A 21,772-nucleotide genomic window follows, 5' to 3' on the forward strand; every position below is an offset into this window, starting at 1 on the left:
AGACATTGATCGATAGTTAAGTGAGTAAAGAGTTGGGAGAAAGTGGTGCATGGGTGGCAGTGACTCAGTGGTTAACACTGCTGCCTCACAGCGCTAGGGACCTGGGTTCAATACCAGCCCTGGGTGACTGTGTGAAGTTTGCATATTCTCCTCCTGTCTGCGTGGGTTTCCTCCCACAATCCAAAAATGTGCAGGTCAGGTGAATTGGCCATGCTAAATAGCCCATAGTGTGAGGTGCATTAGTCAGAGGAAAATGGGTCTGGGTGGGTTACTCTTCGGAGGATCGGTGTGGACTTGTTGGGCCGAATGGCCTGTTTCCACACTGTAGATAATCTAATCTAATCAAAAAAGTCTAATGAAGGAAAATATGAAGTTGTTCAGGGTGTAGGTTTGCTCACTGAGCTGTAGGTTTGATATCCAGACGTTTCGTTACCTGGCGAGGTAACATCATCAGTGGCAACCTCCAAGTGAAGCGAAGTTGTTGTCTCCTGCTTTCTATTTATATCTTTCTCCTGGATGGGGCTCCTGAGGTTTGTGGTGATGTCATTTCCTGTTTGTTTTCTGAGGGGTTGATAGATGGTATCGAGATCTATGTGTTTGTTTATGGTGTTGTGGTTGGAGTGCCAGGTCTCTAGGGATTCTCTGACATGTCTTTGCTTAGCCTGTCCCAGGATAGATGTGTTGTCCCAGTCGAAATGGTGTTTTTTTTTCATCCGTGTGTAGGGCTACGAGGGAGAGAGGGTCGTGTCATTTTGTGGCTAGCTGGTGTTCGTGTATCCTGGTGGCTCAGTTTTTTCCTGTTTGTCCTACGTAGCGTTTGTGGCAGTCCTTGTATGGAATTTTGTAGATGACGTTGGTTTTGTCCATGGGTTGTACTGGGTCTTTTAAGTTTTTGTTTGAGAGTGTTGGTGAGTTTGTGTGCTACTAGGATTCCAAGGGGTCTTAGTAGTCTGGCTGTCATTTCCGAAACTTCTTTGATGTATTCATTTGATGGATTCATTTAAGAAAGAATTGGATAGAGCTCTTAAAGATAGTGGAGTCAAAGGTTATGGAGATAAGGCTGGAACAGGATACTGATTGGGAATGATCAGCCATGATCATATTGAATGGCGGTGCAGGCTCGAAGGGCTGAATGGCCTACTCCTGCATCTATTGTCTATTGTCTATTGTCTATTGTATGGTAAGGTGGTTCCGGCTGTGTTTGGTCTGCTTGTCGTGGTTTGTTCTTGAGGAATTTGCGCACTGTATTTTTTGAGTATCTGTTCTTCTCGAATACGTTCTGGATATCAAACCTACAGCTCAGCGAGCAAACCTACACCCTAAACCTCAACCTGAGCTACAAACCTTCACAAACATTACATGAAGTTGTTCATTATGGGAGGGACAACAAAAGAGCAGAGTGTTGTTTAAATGAGGAAAACTGCAGAAAGCTGCAGCACAAAGTGACTTGGGGCGGGGTGGGGAGCCTGTGCAAGAAACACAGAAAGCTACAACCCACAGGGACAGCAGGTAATCAGGAAGGTTAATGAAATGTTGACCGTATAAGAGTAGGGAAGCCTTACTGCAACTGTACAAGATACTTGTGAGACTACATGCAGAATACTGTGAGCAGTTCTGGTTCCCTTATTTAAGGGAAAATATAATTTCATTGAAGGTGGTTCAGAGAAGATTCACTTGGATGATCCCTGGTATGGATAGATTGTTTTATAAGCACTGGAGCAGCAAGTAATCAGGAAGGCTAATGGAATGTTGGCTCATCTTAAGAGTGGTTGAGTATAAGTTTAGCTTGGGACTCGGAGTTCAGAGAGTGAGAGATGATCTTATTGAAACATTAGAATTATTAAGGGGCTTGACAGGGTCAATGCTGAGCAAATGTTTCCCTTCAATAGAGAGTCTAGGACTGGAGGGCATTGTATCAAAATAAAGTGGCACCATTTTAACACTGACATGAGGAGGAATTTCTTCTGTCAGAAGGCTGAGTGTCTTTGGAACTCCATGCCTCAGACAGCTGTGGGGACAGGGTTCTTGTGTACATTAAAGGCTGAGATAGATTCAGCTGAGGTAGATACAAATAGACTGATGGCCTTGTGGTATTGATGGTGAGCTGTTAATCCAGACACCCAGGTAATGTCCTGAGGACCTGGGTTCAAATCTCACCAGACCAGATAGTGGATTTTGAATTTAAAAGAAAAATCTGGAATTAAGCATCATGAAATCATTGTCAATGGTTGGAAGGAAATTTGACTTCCTTAACTGGTCTAATCTACATGTGACTCCAGACCCACAGCAATATGGTTGAATCTTAACTGCAATTGGGGTCCAGCGAGTAGTGCCCATGCCCCATAAGTGAATATTTTTTTTACAAAGTCAATCACCCTGTGTCTCTGAGAAGAAGCACAAAAATATTCTGGGAATCCAAGATGGAGGATGGGAAAATTTCTGGCTGTAAGAACTGCTCCTTTTTTTTGAGGTATTTTAGGTGCTGGAGGTGATTTCCTCGAATTCCAGGAGCAGTAATTCCTGTTTTATATGCTGTTACATTGTTTTGGAACTTTGGAGAAAAAAGTCAAAACAACAGCAGTTTAAAAGGGAGAAGAGCAGACAAAGGAAGCATATGGTGAGGTCAGTGCGAGAGAGAGAGAGAGAGAGAGAGAGAGAACCTGCACAGTTACTGCCTTTGCTGTTTGAATTCGTGTATCGCTGGACATCGGAGTGTATCTGGGAAAATTATCAAACAGTGAAATTCACAACTAATCTTGGAGGGACTGTTGGGCGAAGTTCACAGCACAGAATCAGATAAGTTAATTGTTGTTTTAAGTCTGTCCAAGAGAAAGGCTGCAGTAGTGAGTACAGTGGATTCTTTCTTGATTATATGTTTTGGAGATAAGTCTCTTGATTAAACTTAAAATATAAGCCATAGCTATTAATTTAACCTGGGGCAGTGTTTGTAGAGGAATAAGACGGTGTTATTTTCTGGGTCTGTAGATTGTGAAGGAGCAAAAATGGCCTTTAGTAGAGTGATATATGTTTCTTGTCAGATGTGGGAGTTTGAGGAGAGTTTACAAGTTACTGTGGATTTATATCTGCAATAAATGCTGTTGGATGCGACTCCTTTCAGATCAGATGGATCGGTTGGAGAGACAGATAGAGGCAATGAGGAATTTGCAACAGCAACAGTATGTGATGGATGGCAGTTATAGGAAGGGGGGAAAGTCTCAGATACAGTCACATAGATGGGTTAACTCCAGGAAGGGTAAGAGAGGTAGGCAGCTAGTGCAGGAGTCTTCTGTGGCAATCCCCATTTCAAACAGGTATGCTGTTTTGGAAAATGTAGGGGGTGATGGATTCTCAGGGGAATGTAGCATGAACAGCCAAGTTTCTGGTATTGAGACTGGCTCTAATGCAATGAGGGGCACATCGAGTTTCAAGAGATCAATTGTGTTAGGGGACTCTCTAGTCCGAGGTACAGACAGACATTTCTGTGGCCAGCAGAGAAAAAGCAGAATGGTGTGTTGTTTCCCTGGTGCCAGGATCAAGGATGTCTCAGAGAGGGTGCAGAATGTTCTCACGGGGGAGAGGGGCCAGCAGGAGGTCATTGTCCACATTGGAACCAACGATATAGGAAGGGAAAAGGTTGAGATTCTGAAGGGAGATTACAGAGAGTTAGGCAGGAATTTAAAAAGGAGGTCCTTAAGGGTAGTAATATCTGGATTACTCCCAGTGCTACGAGCTAGTGAGGGCAGGAATAGGAGGATAGAGCAGATGAATACATGGCTGAGGAGCTGGTGAATGGGAGAAGGATTCACATTTTTGGATCATTGGAATCTCTTTTGGGGTATAAGTGACCTGTACAAGAAGGACAGATTGCACCTAAATTGGAAGGGGACTAATATACTGGCAGGGAGATTTGGTAGAGCAGCTTGGGAGGATTTAAACTAGTAAGGTAGGGGGGAGATGGGACCCAGGGAGATAGTGAGGAAAGAGATCGATCTGAGACTGGTACAGCTGAGAACAGAAGTGAGTCAAACAGTCAGGGCAGGCAGGGACAAGGTAGGACTAATAAATTAAACTGCATTTATTTCAATGCAAGGGGCCTAACAGGGAAGGCAGATGAACTCAGGGCACGGTTAGCAACATGGAACTGGGATATCATAACAATTACGGAAACATGGCTCAGGGATGGGCAGGACTGGCAGCTTAATGTTCCAGGATACAAATGCTACAGGAAGGATAGAAAGGGAGGCGAGAGAGGAGGGGGAGTGGCATTTTTGATAAGGGATAGCATTGCAGCTGTGCTGAGGGAGGATATTCCTGGAAATACATCCAGGGAAATTATTTGGGTGGAACTGAGAAATAAGAAGGGGATGATCACCTTATTGAGATTGTATTATAGACCCCCCAATAGTCAGAGGGAAATTGAGAAACAAACTTGTCAGGAGATCTCAGCTATCTGTAAAAATAATAGGGTGGTTATGGTAGGGGATTTTAACTTTCCAAACATCGACTGGGACTGCCATAGTGTTAAAGGTTTAGATGGAGAGGAATTTGTTAAGTGTGTACAAGACAATTTTCTGATTCAGTATGTGGATGTACCTACTAGAGAAGGTGCAAAACTTGACCGACTCTTGGGAAATAAGGCAGGGCACGTGACTGAGGTGTCAGTGGGGGAGCACTTTGGGGCCAGTGACCATAATTCTATTCATTTTAAAATAGTGATGGATAGACCAGATCTAAAAGTTGAAGTTCTAAATTGGAGAAAGGCCAATTTCGACGGTATTAGGCAAGAACTTTCAAAAGCTGATTGGGGGAAAATATTTGCAGGTAAAGGGATGGCTGGAAAATGGGAAGCCTTCAGAAATGAGATAACGAGAATCCAGAGAAAGTATATTCCTGTCAGGGGGAAAGGGAAGGCTGGTAGGTATAGGGAATGCTGGATGACTAGAGAATTTGAGGGTTTGGTTAAGAAAAAGAAGGAAGCATATGTCAGGTATAGACAGGGTAGATCGAGTGAATCCTGAGAAGAGTATAAAGGCAGTAGGAGTATAGTAAAGAGGGAAATCAGGAGGGCAAAATGGGGACATGAGATAGTTTTGGCAAATAGAATTAAGGAGAATCCAAAGAGATTTCACAAATACATTAAGGACAAAAGGGTAACTAGGGAGAGAATAGGGCCCCTCAAAGATCAGCAAGGTGGCCTTTGTGTGGAGCTGCAGGAGATGGGGGAGATAGTAAATGAATATTTTGCATCAGTATTTACTGTGGAAAAGGATATGGAAGATAAAGACTGTAGGGAATAGATGGTGACATCTTGAAAAATGTCCATATTACAGAGGAGAAAGTGCTGGATTCTTGAAACGGTTTAAGGTGGATAAATCCCCAGGACCTGATCAGGTATACCCGAGAACTCTGTGGGAAGCTAGAGAAGTGATTGCTGGGCCTCTAGCTGAGATATTTGTATCATTGATAGTCACAAGTGAGGTGCCGGAAGACTGGAGGTTGGATAATGTGGTGTCACTGTTTAAGAAAGGTGGTAAAGACAAGCCAGGGAACTATAGACCAGTGAGCCTGACCTCGGTGGTGGGCAAGTTGTTGGAGGGAATCCTGAGGGACAGGATGTACATGTATTTGGAAAGGTAAGGACTGATTCGGGATAGTCAACATGGCTTTGTGCGTGGGAAATCATGTCTCACAAACTTGATTGAGTATTTTGAAGAAGTAACAAAGAGGATTGATGAGGGCAGAGCAGTAGATGTGATCTATATGGACTTCAGTAAGGCGTTCGACAAGGTTCCCCATGGGAGACTGATTAGCAAGGTTAGATCTCATGGAATACAGGGAGAACTAGCCATTTGGATACAGAACTGGCTTAAAGGTGGAAGGTGGAGGGTTGTTTTTCAGACTGGAGGCCTGTGACCAGTGAAGTGCCACAAGGATCGGTGCTGGGTCCTCAACTTTTTGTCATTTACATAAATGATTTGGATGTGAGCATAACAGGTACAGTTAGTAAGTTTGCAGATGACACCAAAATTGGAGGTGTAGTGGACAGCGAAGAGGGTTACCTCAGATTACAACAGGACCTGGACCAGATGGGCCAATGGGCTGAGAAGTGGCAGATGGAGTTTAATTCAGATAAATGTGAGGTGCTGCATTTTGGGAAAGCAAATCTTAGCAGCACTTATACACTTAATGGTAAGGTCCTAGGGAGTGTTGCTGAACAAAGAGACCTTGGAGTGCAGGTTCATAGCTCCTTGAAAGTGGAGTCACAGGTAGATAGGATAGTGAAGAAGGCGTTTGGTATGCTTTCCTTTATTGATCAGAGTATTGAGTACGGGAGTTGGGAGGTCATGTTGCGGCTGTACAGGACATTGGTTATGCCACTGTTGGAATATTGCATGCAATTCTGGTCTCCTTCCTATTGGAATAGGTTGGAATATTGCATGCAATTCTGGTCTCCTTCCTATCAGAAAGATATTGTGAAACTTGAAAGGGTTCAGAAAAGATTTACAAGGATGTTGCTAGGGTTGGAGGATTTGAGCTACAGGGTGAGGCTGAACAGGCTGGGGCTGTTTTCCCTGGAGTGTCGGAGGCTGAGGGGTGACTTTATGGAGGTTTATAAAATCATGAGGAGCATGGATAGGGTAAATAGACAAAGTCTTTTCCCTGGGGTCAGGGAGTCCAGAACTAGAGAGCATAGGTTTAGGGTGAGAGGGGAAAGATATAAAAGAGACCTAAGGGGCAACTTTTTTCACTCAGAGTGTTGTACGTGTATGGAATGAGCTGCCAGAGGAAGTGGTGGAGGCTGGTACAATTGCGACATTTAAGAGGCATTTGGATGGGTATATGAATAGGAAGGGTTTGGAGGGATATGGGCCAAGTGCTGGCATGTGGGACTAGATTGGGTTGGGATATCTGGTCAGCATGGACGGGTTGGACTGAAGGGTCTGTTTCCGTGCTATACATCTTCTCAGATCCCTGTAAACAGAAACCACTGTCCTTTTCTCCATCTCTGACATCCATGTTTTCTATATGTGTCTGTCCATGTGTGTGAAAGAGGGAGTCTGTAAAGAAATTAGAATTTTAACTGCTGGAGTTATATACTGATGGTTCACAATTGTTTACCTGAAGCTAGAGTCCATTCATTGTAATACATAATTGTTCTTGATGTCGAGAAACTTGGTTTGTCCTTTCTGTCAACCTTGGGTTGGAAATCAGGTTGATTGAGACTTTTGCATACTTATTTGAAAATGTTTTAACTCTTGTGGTGACTCTGGGAATAACAGGGCTTGATTTCTAGCATGTTACCCCAGTAAGTTCTGGCAACTAATATATTTGAATTTTCAAAAGGTGTTTGATAAACTACCACACATTAGGCTACATAATAATGTAAGAGCCCATGGTGTTGCAGGTTGGACATTGGCATGGAGAGAGGTTTGGCTAATGACTAAAAGACAGATAAACGCGTCATTTTCAGGCTGGCAACCTGTAATAAATAGTGTGACAGGGACTAATGCTGGGGCCATAATTGTTTCCAGTACCTGTATGATATCACCAAGTTGAGGAGATAATTGCTGAAGATGACCCAAAGGTCAGAACCTCACTGGAGCCTGAGCAATGTGGGCTCTTGTGAGACATGTGGCAGAATTATCCTCAGCAAACTGCTGACTGCACATGTCTCAGTAAGAGCAATCATAGTGATGGACGGTGTCAGTAACAGAGCTATCAAGCAGCACCTGCTCAGCAATAACCTGCTCAGTGACCTGCCCAGTTTGGGTTCCCCTAGGGTCACTCAGCTCCTGACCTCATTCCAGCCTTGGGTCAAACATAGACAGAAGAGCTGGATTCCAGAGGGGAGGGGAGAGGGACAGCCCTTAACATCAAGGGGCCCTGGCAAAACTGGAATCAATGGATATCGGTGGAGGGGTCTCTCCACTGGCTGGAGTCACACCTGACACAGAAGATGATGTTGTGGTTGTGGAGCTCACCCATCTCAGCTCCAGGACATCTCTGCAGTCTGGAGCAGTCTGTTTATTTCCCTCATGATGGTCCCCTCACCAACTGGCACAGACCCATTCCAGCAGCTATGTCCTTTAGGACCTGACCAGATCAATCAGTAATGCTGTTGCCAAGCCACTCTTGGAGGCAGACATTGAAATCCCCCAACCAGGGGCATTTTGTTCCGTTGCCACCCTCAGTACATCCTCTCAGTGATGTTCGTGATTTGGAGGTGCCGGTCTTGGACTGATGTGGATAAAGTCAGAAGTCACAAAACACCAGCTTGTAGTTCAACAGGTTTATTTGCAATCAAGCTTTCGGAGTGCTGCCCCTTCATCAGGTGTGGTTCAGCATGAGGGGGCACTGATTCATCAGCCAAGGGAGGATGGCATGGGGTTTCCTTACCATGTTTCACCTGTTATCAGATGACTTCATGATGTTTGGAGAGTCCAAGGTTGAGGACCCCCAAGGCAACTCCCTGCTGACTGTGCCATCCCCTGACCTGACGATAGGACAGACGTATCCAGGATGGTGATGGTCGTGTCTGGGACATTATATGAAGAATTTGTGTGAAATAGATTTTGGTGACAAATTGTGATCATGTGGCTTTTAGGAATTAGTGGTCATTGTGATGGGTCAGGTGAGCAGTTGGAAGGGCAGTTTTCAGCCAGTTTGAGCCAAACAGCAGAGATGAGAGCGTCAAAGAACAAAGAATATTCCAGCACAGGAACAGGCCCTTCAGCCCTCCAAGCTTGCACTAATCCAGATCCTCTACCTAAACCTGACGCCTATTTTCTAAGGATCTGTATCCCTCTGCTCCCTGCCCATTCATGTATCTGTCTAAATACATCTTAAATGATGCGATGGTGCCTGCTTCTACCATCTCCACTGGCAACACCTTCCATAGAACACAGAACATTCTAGCACAGTACAGGCCCTTCAGCCCTCAATGTTGCACCGCCCTGTGAGACCAATCTGAAGCCCATCTAACCTACACTATTCCATTCTCATCCATATGTCTATCCAATGACCATTTAAGTGCCAGTAAAGTTAGTGAGTCTACCACGCCCCTGTTACTCTCTGAGTAAAGAAATCCCTCTGACATCTGTCCTATATCTATCACCCCTCAATTTAAAGCTATGCCCCTTGTGCTAGCCATCACCATCTGAGGAAAAAGGCTCTCCCTGTCCACCCTATCTAACCCTCTGATTATCTTCTATGTCTCAATAAAGTCACCTCTCAACCTCCTTCTTTCTAACAAAAACAGCCTCATGTTCGTCAGCCTTTCCTCATAAGACCATCCCTTCATTCAAGGTAACATCCTAGTAAAACTCCTCTGAGCCCTTTCCAAAGCTTCCACATCCTTCCTGTAATGTGGTGACCAGAACTGTGCACCACGTGCGGTCGCACCAGAGTTGTGTACAGCTGCAACATGACCTCATTGCTCTGAAACTCAGTCCCTCTACCAATAAAAACTAACACACCGTATACCTTCTTAACAACCCTATCAACTTGGCTGGGGACCTGATGTGCAGCCAGTTCTTTACCCATCTAGCTAGTACACCCTGGACTCCAGGTGCTTTCACTTTCTCCATCAGCCGACCATCAGATGGTGTGTGCTGAGGGAGTGCTACACTGTCAGAGGGTCTCTGCTGAGGGTGCGCTGCACTTTCGGAGGGTCAGTGCTGAGGGAGTGGGCACTGTCGGAGGGTCAGTGCTGAGGGAGTGGGCACTGTCGGAGGGTCAGTGCTGAGGGAGTGCTGCACTGTCAGAGGGTCTGTGCTGAGGGTGCGCTGCACTTTCGGAGGGTCAGTGCTGAGGGAGTGGGCACTGTCGGAGGGTCAGTGCTGAGGGAGTGGGCACTGTCGGAGGGTCAGTGCTGAGGGAGTGGGCACTGTCGGAGGGTCAGTGCTGAGGGAGTGGGCACTGTCGGAGGGTCAGTGCTGAGGGAGTGTCGCACTGTCGGAGGGTCAGTGCTGAGGGAGTGGGCACTGTCGGAGGGTCAGTGCTGAGGGAGTGCCACACTGTTGGAGGGTCAGTGCTGAGGGAGTGCCGCACTGTCGGAGGGTCAGTGCTGAGGGAGTGGGCACTGTCGGAGGGTCAGTGCTGAGGGAGTGCCACACTGTCAGAGGGTCAGTGCTGAGGGAGGTCCCTGTCCATAAACCCCTTGTGAACGGTCACTACTATAACACAAATCCCACTCAGGTTTCCTACACTATGGAAAGAGGCCCTTTGGCCCAACACATCCATACCAACCCTCTGAAGAGTAACCTACCAGACCCATTCCCCTACCCTATATTTACTCCTGACTCATGCACCTAACACTATGGGCCAATTCACCTAACCTGCACATCTTTGGATTGTGGGAGGAAACCTGAGCACCCGGAGGAAACCCACGCAGACACGGGGAGAATGTGCAAACTCCACACAGACAGTCACCCAAGGGTGGATTTGAACTTGGGTTCCTGGTGCTGTGAGACAGCAGTGCTAACCACTCAGCCACCATGCCACTCTTTGCTGATCGCTCCTGGAGGTGACATTATTGACCCTGTGCCATCAGCTCATGGACTGTTGGCCTCAGGACCTTCCCTCCCTCTTACCACTGCTTGCTAGGTGCTTTTGAATATGTTCTGTTCTCCCTACACTACTTGCCCTGGTCTGCGGGCCCCCTGCATTCACATCCCACCCCCACCACCACCACCACCACCCCCAATCTCCTGGCTGTATCTGCAGTGCTCACTGTGGATTGTGGTGGAACTACTAGACATTAATCCGACCACAAGGAGGAGGGGGCTGACAACAGAGACATGGGAACACCACCCCCTGCAAGTTCCCCTCCAAGCCACTCACCATCCTGACCTGGAAATATATCATTGTTCCTTCCTTCAGTATCGCTGGGTCAAAATCCTGGAATTCCCTCCCTAAGGGCATTGTGGATCAACCAACAGCACAAGGACTGCAGCGGTTCAAGAAAGCAGCTTACCCCCACCTTCTCAAGGGGCAACTAGGGATGGGCAATAAATACTGGGTCAGTTAATGACACCCAGTTCCTGTGTAAAATGAATAACTAGCCTCCGTGCAACTTGTGCTCTTTCTGTTCCACCTCTTCAATCTCACTCCTTTCCTGATATATTGTTGGACTGGACCAGCAACTTTCCGTGTCACTGGGAGCCTGACAGAGCAGAATGGGTTAACACTTCATCCACTGGTTTAGGGCGGTGCCTCTTTCTCTGGCTTCATCCCTCTGTTTGCTTTCCAAATATTTTCAAGAAACAGCCTCCAATTTTCCACGTGGACCAGACAATAACTCCTGCCTCCCGTCCCAGTTGTGATCACATTCTTGCAGCCTTCCACTGGCACAGCAGCACACGAAGGGTTAACACATTGTTGGGTGGGGAGGGCCGGAGCTGTGGGAAACACTGCTTGGGGACCGTCTAGAGAATGTCTGTCACTGTCCCCAATATTACACTCGATTCTGGATGGTTGCAGTTCCTCTGTGTCTCGGGCCTAGTCTCCTTCACTCTGACTGTCTGGCTCATCTTTCTGTTGTGTGGCTTGAGGAGCGAACATCAGGAGCACATCTGGATCAGTACCTGGACAGGTAAGAGAGAGAGAGGGAGGGACAGGGGCATGGGGCAGGAGGAGGAAGCTAGGGCAATGAAAAAGTGAGGGAGGAATGACAGAGAAAAGACAAGCACCTGACTGGAAATGGGAGTGAGTGTGTTACCTGCTCTGTGAATGAAGACAGGATTCTTTATACTGAGAATGATGCTCGCTTCAGACATGAACGAGGGAGGAAGGTAATTTGCTGCCTGTCGATCGATAAGGTCTGGGCCCCCGTTGGATCCTGCAGTTAGACTCTGGTGTCAGAAGGAGGCCTCAGAGACCAGGCAATGCACAACAAACAGTCACCATCCAAAAAGATCAGACAGCATCAAGCTGGACAAGAAATCAGCAAGTCTGTCCTCTCTCTCTCTCTCTCTCTCTGTCTCTCTCCTCATCACAGATTCAACAGCACACACAGACAAAAGCATTTGTACCTTCCGCTTGGCTACTTCAGTCCTGACTCTCTCCCCACTGTTGTGTACAGTGAACACAGGGTCACACCAGCCTCCCCAGACCAGATCCAACTCCAGTGCAGAGCCCCTCCCTCATTCCAAGGCAAAAATCAGAAGCTAAGGCACAAGAGGCACAGTCTTCTCAAACCCCACATTCTCAGAAAATGCACACTCGACTGGGATTTCTGAGAATTCAGCTCCAATCATGACATCGCCACGCTTTCTAACTGCCTCAACCACACCCACCACTAAAAACATCTTACAGGGAGCCGGGAATCACTCTGTGAATGTTACCAGCAAGTTCAGAGGGACCTTGGGCAGTTTATCCACAGATCCCTGAAGGTAGCAGGGCAGGTTAATGGGGTGGTTAAGAAAGCACAAGGAACACTTGCCTTTCCCAGTCATGACACAGATTATAAGAACAGGGAGGTTATGTGGAGCTATGCAGGACTTTGGTTAGATCACAGCTGGAATGTGAAGTCACACTGAGATTACTTAGAGTGTGGAAACAGGCCCTTCAACCCAACAAGTCCACACCGACCCTCAAACCACCCAGACCAATTCCCCTACATTTACTCCTTCACCTAACACTACAGGGCAATTTCCCATGGCCAATTCACCTAATCTGCACATCTTTGGATTGTGGGAGGAATCTGGAGCACCCGGAGGAAACCCACGCAGACACAGAGAGAATGTACAAACTCCACACAGAGAGTCGCCTGAGGTGGGAACTGAACCCAGGTCTCTGGCGCTGTGAGGCAGCTGTGCTAACCACTGTGCCACCGTGCCGCCCACTATAGTGCCGTTCTAGTCTCACCACGATAGGAGGGGTCTAATTGCACTGGAAACGGTGTAGAAGAGATTCACCAGGATGTTGCCTGGGATGGAGCAGGTTAGCAATAAAGAGAGGCTGGATAAGCTCAGGTTGCTTTCTTTGGAGCAGAAAAGATTGAGGGAGGACTTGACAGAGGTGTATAAGATTCTGAGGGGCATGGACAGGGTGGATAGGAAGCAGCAGTTCCCCTTAGATGAAGGGTCAATGACAAGGGAGTATAATTTTAGGGTGTAAGGCAAGAGGTTCAGTGGGGATTTGAGAGGTTTATCATCCAGAGAATGTCTGGAATGTATTGCTGGGGTTTGGGGGAGGTGGGTGGGTATTGGTGGTGGTAGTTGAGTTGGGATATCTCACAATCTTTAAAATAGATATGGTTAAGCAATTGAAATGTCATAACATTCAAGGCTATGAGCCTAGTGCTGGAAAGTGGGACTAAGTGGGTTTGGCAGAGTGGACTTGATGGGCCGAAAAGTGTCCCCTTTACTGTATGATCCTGGGAGCAGTGTCAAGCACAGAGTAACGCTCTGTCTAGACAGTAGTGCCTCGACTTACGAACATAATCTGTTCCGGGACCAGGTTCATGAACTGAATCAATTTTTCCCATTGTTTGGATAGCGTAAGAATGCTTGGACAGCGCACGCACCAAAGACAAACTGAATGAGATCACACAGGGCCCGAGAGCTTTTGCGTTCAACAAGCGTGTAGCAAAGCAGAACAATGAAACCACGTGGTCGCACACGGGCTTTTTGCGTTCATACCTTTGTTCGTACCTTGAATTTCATACGTATGTTGAAGCAAAGTTTTACATACAATCCTGTTCATAAACCGATTTGTTCGTGAATGGGGTTGTTCGTATGTCGAGGCACTACTGTACCTCCATTTCAAACACTCCCAGGACAGGTACAGCACAGGGTTAAAAGAAGTGAACTTCAGAGATAAAGTGAGAGGGACAACTCTTGACATCAAGGCTGCATTTGACTGAGTGTGGCATCAAGGAGCCCTGGTAAAACTGGAATCAGTGGGTATCAGGAGACAAACTCTCCATGGGTTGGAGTCTACCTGACACATAGAAAGATGGTCATGGTTCTGGGATGTCAGTCATCTCAGCTCCAGGACATCTCTGCAGGAGTCCCTCAGCATGGTGTCCTAGGCCCAACCATCTTCAGCTGCTTCATCAATGACCTTCCCTTCGTCATAAGGTCAGAAGTGGGGGTGTTTGCCAATGATTGTACAATGTTCAGCACCATTTGGAACACCTCAGCTACTGAAGCAGTTCATGCTCAAATGCAACAAAATCTGGACGATATCCAGACTTGGGTTGACAAGTGGTAAATAATGTTCACACCACGCAAATGCCAGGCAATGATCATCTCTAATAAGAAGCAATCTAATATCTCCCCTTGACAATCAATGATGTTACCATTACTGAATCCACTACTATCAATATCCTGGGGATTATCGTTGATCAGAAACTCAACTGGACTTGCCATATATTTACTATAACATTGTCCCAATTGATATAGGGATAATTAACAAGGAGGTACAGTGCAGGTTTACCAGGACGCTGCCTGGAATGGAGCACTTGAGCTACAAGGAGAGACTAACTAGGCTTGGATAGGCTCGGAGAAGACTGAGGGGGGACGTGATTGAGGTGTATAAGATTATGATGGGTTTGAACAGGGTGAATAGAGAGCAGCTGTTCCCCTTTCCCCTTCATTGAGGGGTCAATCACGAAGGGGCATAGTTTTAGGGTAAAGAACAGGAGATTCAGAGGGGTTTTGGGCAAAAAAACAATTTCACTCAGGGTGGTGGGAGTCTAGAATGCTCTACCTGGGAAGGTAGTGGAAACTGGACATCTTACAACCTTTTAAAAATAATATTTGGATGAGTACTTGAAATATCACAACATTCAAGAATATGGGACAAGTGCAGGACATTGGAATTGGTGCAATTTTATTAGTAGTTATGTCAGTGCAGACTTGAAAGATCGAAGGGATCTTTCTGCTCTGTATGAACCTATGAAATCTGAGACCATTGTCTTTAAAATAGTTTATTTCTTATTTTACAGGAATTGGTGAGAGGAAATTAAAGAGCAAGAGTAAAGTTGAGGTAAGGTTCAGCTTGACAGCCTGGCTCTGGGCTGAACTCTCACTGGAATGGTCAGTGTGATAGTGGGCAGTGACCATCAGCAGGAACAGAACAAGCGACCACCACAATGGGAAACCATCTGATTGAATACCCTCGGTGGGGTTCTGTATCAAGAAGCTGCAGAAACCACGGAGTACAACTTGACTACTTAAAAGTTTTAAAAATTTCTCGCTATGCAGCTTTGCAGAGCTGCTTCCCAAACATATGCCCAGTTGGGTTTCAATGGGTAGTTATCATGCTGCCAATGTGCAACTCTGCCAGTGGATCAAAGAAACAGAAAACCAACAATATGGGAATGTATGAGGTTATGAACTTTGTTTGGAAGAATAGGGGTGTAGACTATTTTCTGAATAGGGAAAGGCTTCAGAAATCTGAAGCACAAAGAGACTAGTTCAGGATAGTCTTAAGGTTAACATGTAGGTTCAGTTGGCAGTTAAGAAGGCATTCATTTTGAGAGGGCCAGAAAACAAGAACAGTGATGTATTGCTGAGGCCGTGTAAGGCTCTGGTCAGACAGCATTTTGAATATTGTGAGCAGCTTTGAGCGCTCTGTTGAAGGAAGGATGTGCTGGTGTTGGAGGGGGTCCAGTGGAGGTTTAGAAGAATGATCCTGGGGATGAAGGGCTTGTCACATGGGGAGCGATTGAGGGCTCTGGGAGGATGGGGGGGGGGGGGGGGGGGGAATCTACTGGACCTTGCAGAATAAGGCCTTGGTAGAGTGGATGTGGAGAATATATTTCAACAGTAGGTGAGACCAGGACCTGGGGGCACAGCCTCAGATGAAAGGGACAACCCTTTAGAACCGAGATGATGAGGAATTTCTTCAGCCAGAGGGTGTTAAATCTGTGGAACTTCTTGCTGCAGAGGGCTGTGAGGCCAAGTCATTGAGTGTATTTAAGACAGATAGATAGATTCTTGGTTATAAGGGGATCAAGGTTTATGGGGAGAAGGCAGGAGAGTGGGGTTGAGAAACATATCAGCCCTGATTGAATGGCAGAACAGGCTTGATGGGCCAAATGGCCTAATTCTGCTTTTATAGTCTTATCACAATTGAGATGAACATTGACATAAGCAATCTGATAAAGGCAAAATCCCATTGAACATTGGAAAAGCAGTAGGCCTTAGCTAGTCCACAGTTGGATCTATTTTAAAGGACAGTGCATGCATTTCGGAACAGTGAAGGGCTCGACACTGCTGAAGGCAACAGTAACTCCGAAGCTAAGGAGTGGACTTGTGATAGGAATGGAAAAACTGTCAATTGTTAATCCTGAGGACAGCATTAATGTTGGTTAACATAAAGCTTATTCAAGAAAAAGCAAAAACCTATACAAGACTTAAAATCTCAGTGTAGTGGCGAAAGTGACCGTGAAGGTTTCATTGCTAGTTGAGGTTGGTTTATTAGATTTAAAGGGAGGGTAAATTTGCACATTAAAATACAAAGAGAAGCTGGTAGTGCTGATCTTGGAGCATTTCCTGATGCTTTGACTGAAATATTTCAGAAAGGGGTGGGTATAATGTTGAACAAGTGTTCAGCGTTGATGAGACAAGGCTCTGTTAGAAGAAAATGAGTCGAGAATGTGATGCTGGAAAAGCAGTTGGTCAGGCAGCATCTGAGGAGCAGGATAGTCGATGTGGGTGTAAGCCCTTTATCAGGAATGGGGAGGGGGCTGAGAGGTAAATAGGGGGCTGGGGATAGGGACGGGGCTGTCGTGAGGGTAGGTGGGATGGGATGGAGGTTGGGGGGCATAATTGTGATAGTTTGGTGGCGATGGTGGAACGGATAGGTGGGAAGGAAGATGGATAGGTAAGCCAGGTCAGGAGGGTGGTGCCGAGTTGGAAGGTTGGATCGGGGATGAGGTTGGGCCCGGAGAGGTATGGGTAGTGGTGAAGTCAGTGTTGATGCTGTGTAGTCGTAGGCGCCCGAGGTGGAAGATGAGGCGTTCTTCCTCCAGTTTGTGGGTGGCTTGGATTTGGCGGTGGAGGAGACCCAGGACTTGCATGTCCTTGGTGCAGTGGGAGGGGGAGTTGAAGTAGTTGGTTGCAGGGTGGTGGTGTTGTTTGGTGCATGCAGACCAGAGATGTTTCCTGAAACACTCCGCGAGTTGGCGTTCTGTCTGTCAAGGAGACCACATCAACAGCAACAGATAAAATAAATGAGGTGGGTGGTTGTGCAGGAAAATCTCTGTTGGATGTGAAGTGATGCCCCAACAAGGGTATATTGCTGAAGAGGAGGAGTCTAGGTCATGGCATAAATCTGCTCCAGAAAGGTTAACTCTGCTGCAAGGTGGTAATGCTATTGGTGATTGCCAGTTTAAGCCTATGCTTGTGCATTGTACTGAAAGTCCTAGAGTTTTCAAGGGAAAACATCACTTCCAATCATATCACCAATTTGGATGAGAATATAGGATGCATGGTTGGTAGTTTGCCAATGACACCATAATTGGTGATCGAGTGGACAGTGAAGAAGTTTAGAGTACAACAGCATCTTGATCAGATGGGCCAATAGGCCGAGGAATAGCGGATGGAGAATAATTTAGATAAATGTGAGTTGATACATTTTGGTAGGACAAACCAGGGCAGGATTTATACAATTAATGGTAGGGCCGTGAGGAATGCAGTTAAACAGAGAGAAGTAGGGGTAGACAGGGTGGTGAAGAAGACATTTAGCACACTTTGCCTTTATTGGTTAGAGCATTGAGGAGAAGAATTCAGACATCATGTTGCAGCTGTACAAGACATTGGTAAGGCTACTTTTGGAGTACTCCATACAATTCTGGCCGCCCTGCTATTGACATGATGTTATTAAAAGGGAAGGGTTCAGAAAAGATTTAAATTCGTAAGATTAGGCCATTCAGCCCAACGAGTCTGCTGTTCCATTCAATCATGGCTGATATACCCCTCACCCCCATTTTTCTGTCTTCTCCCCAAAGTCCTGCAACTCATTACCAATTAAAACCCTGTCTTACTCCCCCTTAAATGTACTCACTGTCCCAGTATCCACTGCCCTTTGGGGGAGCGAGTCCCACAGATTCACAACCCTTTGGGAGAAGTCGCTTCTCCTCAACTCGGTGTTAAATTTGCTCCCCTTTATCCTCTCGTCCCAGAATGCCCCACTAGAGGAAGCATCTACTCTACATCTCCTTTATCCACCCCTTTTATCATCTTGAATATCCTCATTCTTCTAAATTCCAGAGAGTATAGGCCTGAACTGTTCAATCTCTCTTCATGTGGTAAACCCCCCACCTCTGGGATCAACCTAGTGACCCTCCTCTGAACTGCCTCCAATGCCACTACATCTTTCCTCAAATAAGGGACCAAAACCGTGCACAATACTCCAGGTGCGGTCTCACCAATGCCTTGTACAGTTGCAACAATCCTTCCTTACATTTATATTCTACTCCTTTAGCTGTAAAAGCCAACATTCTATTTGCTTCCTTTATGTTCTGCTGTACCTGCGCACCTGTTTTCTGTATCTCATGAATGAGGACACCCAGATCCCTCTGTACTGTAGCACCCCAAAGTCTCTCCCCATTTAGCTAATAGGTTGCCTTTTCATTTTTCCAACCAAAATGCATGACTCATACTTAACCATGTTGAACTCCATCGGCCACATTTTGACCCACTCTCCTAACTACCTATGTGCATTTGTAAGGTTCTTATTTCCTCAATGCAATTTACTGTCCCATTCTACCCTTTACAAGGATTTTACTGTGCCTGCAGAGTTTAAATTATATGCAGAGGCTGGATAGGCAGGGACTATTATCCCTGAAGCATAGGAGACAGAGATGTTGACCTTATAGAGATTTATAAAATCATGAGAGGCGTAGATAAGGTGAATAACCAGGGTCTTTTCCCCAGGATGGTGGAGACGAAAACTAGCGGTTGTAGGATTAAGGTGAGAGGGGAAAAATTTAAAAGATATATGAGGGGCAACTTTTTCATGCAGAGAACATAAAATATCGAACAGTCCAGGCCCTTCAGCCCTCGATGTTGTGCTGGCCTTTTATCCTACTCTAAGATCAGACTAACCGACATACCCTTCATTGTACTATCATCCATGTGCCTATCCAAGAGTCGCTTAAATGTCCCTGATGTATCTGACTCTACTCCCACCGCTGGCAGTGGATCCCACACACCCACCACTCTCTGTGTAAAAAACCTACCCCTGACATCTCCCCTAAACCTTCCCCGAATCACCTTAAAATTATGTCCCCTCGTGATAGCCATTTCCACCCTTGGAAAAAGTCTCTGGCTATTCACTCTATCTATCATCATCTTGTATACCTCTGTCAAGTTGCCTCTCATCCTTCTTTGTTCCAATGAGAAAATTATTTCAGTAAGGCATTTGGTAGACTATTGCACAAAATATGGGATTGAGGATGATTTAGTGATTTGGATCAGAAATTGGCGAGCTGAAAGAAGACAGAGGGTGGTGGTTGATGGGAAATGTTCATCCTGGAGCTCAGTTACTGGTGGGGTACCACAAGGATCTGTTTTAGGGCCCACTGCTGTTTGTCATTTTTAAAAATGACCTGGATGAGGGCGTAGAAGGATGGGTTAGTAAATTTGTGGATGACACTAAGGTCTCTGGAGTTGTGGACAGTGCTGAAGGATATTGCATGTTACACAGGGACATAGATAAGCTGCAGAGCTGGGCTGAGAAATGGCAAATGGAGTTTAATGTGGAAAAGTGTGAGGTGGTTCACTTTGGAAGGTGCAACAGGAATAAAGTATACTGGGCTAATGGTAAGATTCTCAGTAGTGTAGATGAGCAGAGAGATCTTGGACATAGATCCCTGAAAGGTGCCACCCAGGTTGATAGAATGTTAAGAAGGTGTACAGTTTGTTAGCTTTTATTGGGAGAGGGATTGAGTTTCAGAGCCATGAGGTCATGGTGCAACTGTACAAAACTCTGCACTTGGAATATTGCATACAGTTCTGGTCACGACATTACAGGAAGGATATGGAAGCTTTGGAAAGGGTTCAGAGGGGATTTACTAGGATGTTGCCTGGTATGGAAGGAAGGTCCTACGCGAAAAGGCTGAGGGACTTGAGGCTATTTTCATTAAAGAGAAGAAGGTTAAGAGGTGACTTAATTGAGATACACAAGATAATCAGAGGGTTAGATAGGGTAGATAGGGAGAGCCTTTTTTCCTCAGATGGTGTCAGCTAACACAAGAGGACATAGCCTTAAATTGAGGAGTGATAGATACAGGAAAGATGTCAGAGCTGGTTTCTTAACTCAGAGAGTAGTCGGGGTGTGGAATGGACTGCCTGCCAGCAGTAGTAGACCCACCAGCAGCTTTAAGGGTGTTTAAATGGTCATTGGACAGGCATATGGGCGATAATGGAATAGTGTAGGATAGATGAGCTTCAGATTGGTTCCACAGATCGGTGCAACATCGAGGGCCGAAGGGCCTGTACTGTGCTGGAATGTTCTATGTTCTATGTTCTAAAAGCCCTAGGTCCTTTAACCTTTCTTCATAAGACACACCCTCCAGTCCAGGCAGCATCCTGGTAAATCTCTTCTTCACCCTCTAAAACATCCACATTCTTCCTATAATGAGGCAACCACAACTGAACATGATATTCCAAGTGTGGTCTAACTAGGGCTCTATAGAACTGCAGCATAACCTCATGGCTCTTAAACTCAATCCCCCGCTAATAAAAGCCAACACATCACATGCCTTCTGAACAATTCTATCAACTTGGGTGACAACTTTCAGGGATCTATGGACATGGATTCCAAGATCCTTTTGTTCTTTCCCTCTGCCAAGAGTCCTGCCTTTAACCCTGTATTCTGCACACAAACTCCACCTTCCAAAGTGAAACACTTCACACTTTTCCAGGTTAAACTCCATCTGTAACTTCTCAGCCCAGCTCTGTATCCTGTCAATGTCCCATTGCAACCTACAGCATCCCCCCACACTATCCACCACTCCACCAACCTTCATGTCATCGGCAAACTTACTAACCCACCCTTCCACTTCCTCATCCAAGTCATTTATAAAAATCACAAAGAGCAGAGGTCCCAGAACAGATCCCTGTGGAAGACCATTGGTCACCTGTATTCCATGCCTCCTTCCTTTTTGGATGACCCTACCATGGGGAACCTTATCAAACACCTTGCTAAAATCCATGTACACCACATCTACTGCTCTACCTTCATCAATGTGTGTTTTGTCATATCCTCAAAGAATTCTATAAGGTTTGTAAGACATGACCTGCCCTTCACAAAGTCAAGCTGCCTATCTGCAATCAAACTATGGTTTTCCAAGTAATCATAAATCCTGTCTCTCAGTATCTTCTACAATACTTAGCGCACCATTGATGTGAGACTGACTGGTCTGTAATTCCCAGGATTATCCCGATTTCCTTTCTTGAGTAAGGGAATAGCATTTTCCACCCTCCAATCATCAGGCACTACTCCAGTGGACAATGAGAATGCAAAGATCATCGCCAAAGGTGCAGCAATCTCTTCCCTTGCTTCCTGAATTAATCTTGGGTATATCCCATCTGGCCCAGGGACTTATCTATCCTCCTTCTTAACATCAACCTGTCCGAGTATATTAGTCTGTTTCATGCTGTTCTCACAAATGTCAAGGTTCTTCTCGCTAGTGAATACAGAAGCAAATTATTCATTAAGCACCTCCCCTACCTCCTCCGACTTCAGGCAGTAGGTATATAGAACAAACTGCCAGAAGGAGGTGGGTGCAATTACAACATTAAAAGATATTTGA

The 21,772-nt window shown here is 45.8% G+C and overlaps 1 protein-coding gene across 1 annotated transcript in view; it reads right to left on the minus strand.

The window, feature by feature from the left end:
* Positions 1 to 11,792, minus strand: part of vps28 (VPS28 subunit of ESCRT-I) — a 39,092-nt gene extending 27,300 nt beyond the window's left edge. Inside the window, exon 1 of the mRNA XM_072576555.1 lies at positions 11,720 to 11,792. Coding sequence (XP_072432656.1) covers positions 11,720 to 11,777 — 58 coding nt within the window. The 5' untranslated portion in view covers positions 11,778 to 11,792. The remainder of the gene's footprint in view (positions 1 to 11,719) is intronic.
* Positions 11,793 to 21,772: the final 9,980 nt, after the last annotated feature.

Source organism: Chiloscyllium punctatum, chromosome 8 (genome assembly GCF_047496795.1).
Source record: "Chiloscyllium punctatum isolate Juve2018m chromosome 8, sChiPun1.3, whole genome shotgun sequence".
NCBI classification, from domain to species: domain Eukaryota; kingdom Metazoa; phylum Chordata; class Chondrichthyes; order Orectolobiformes; family Hemiscylliidae; genus Chiloscyllium; species Chiloscyllium punctatum.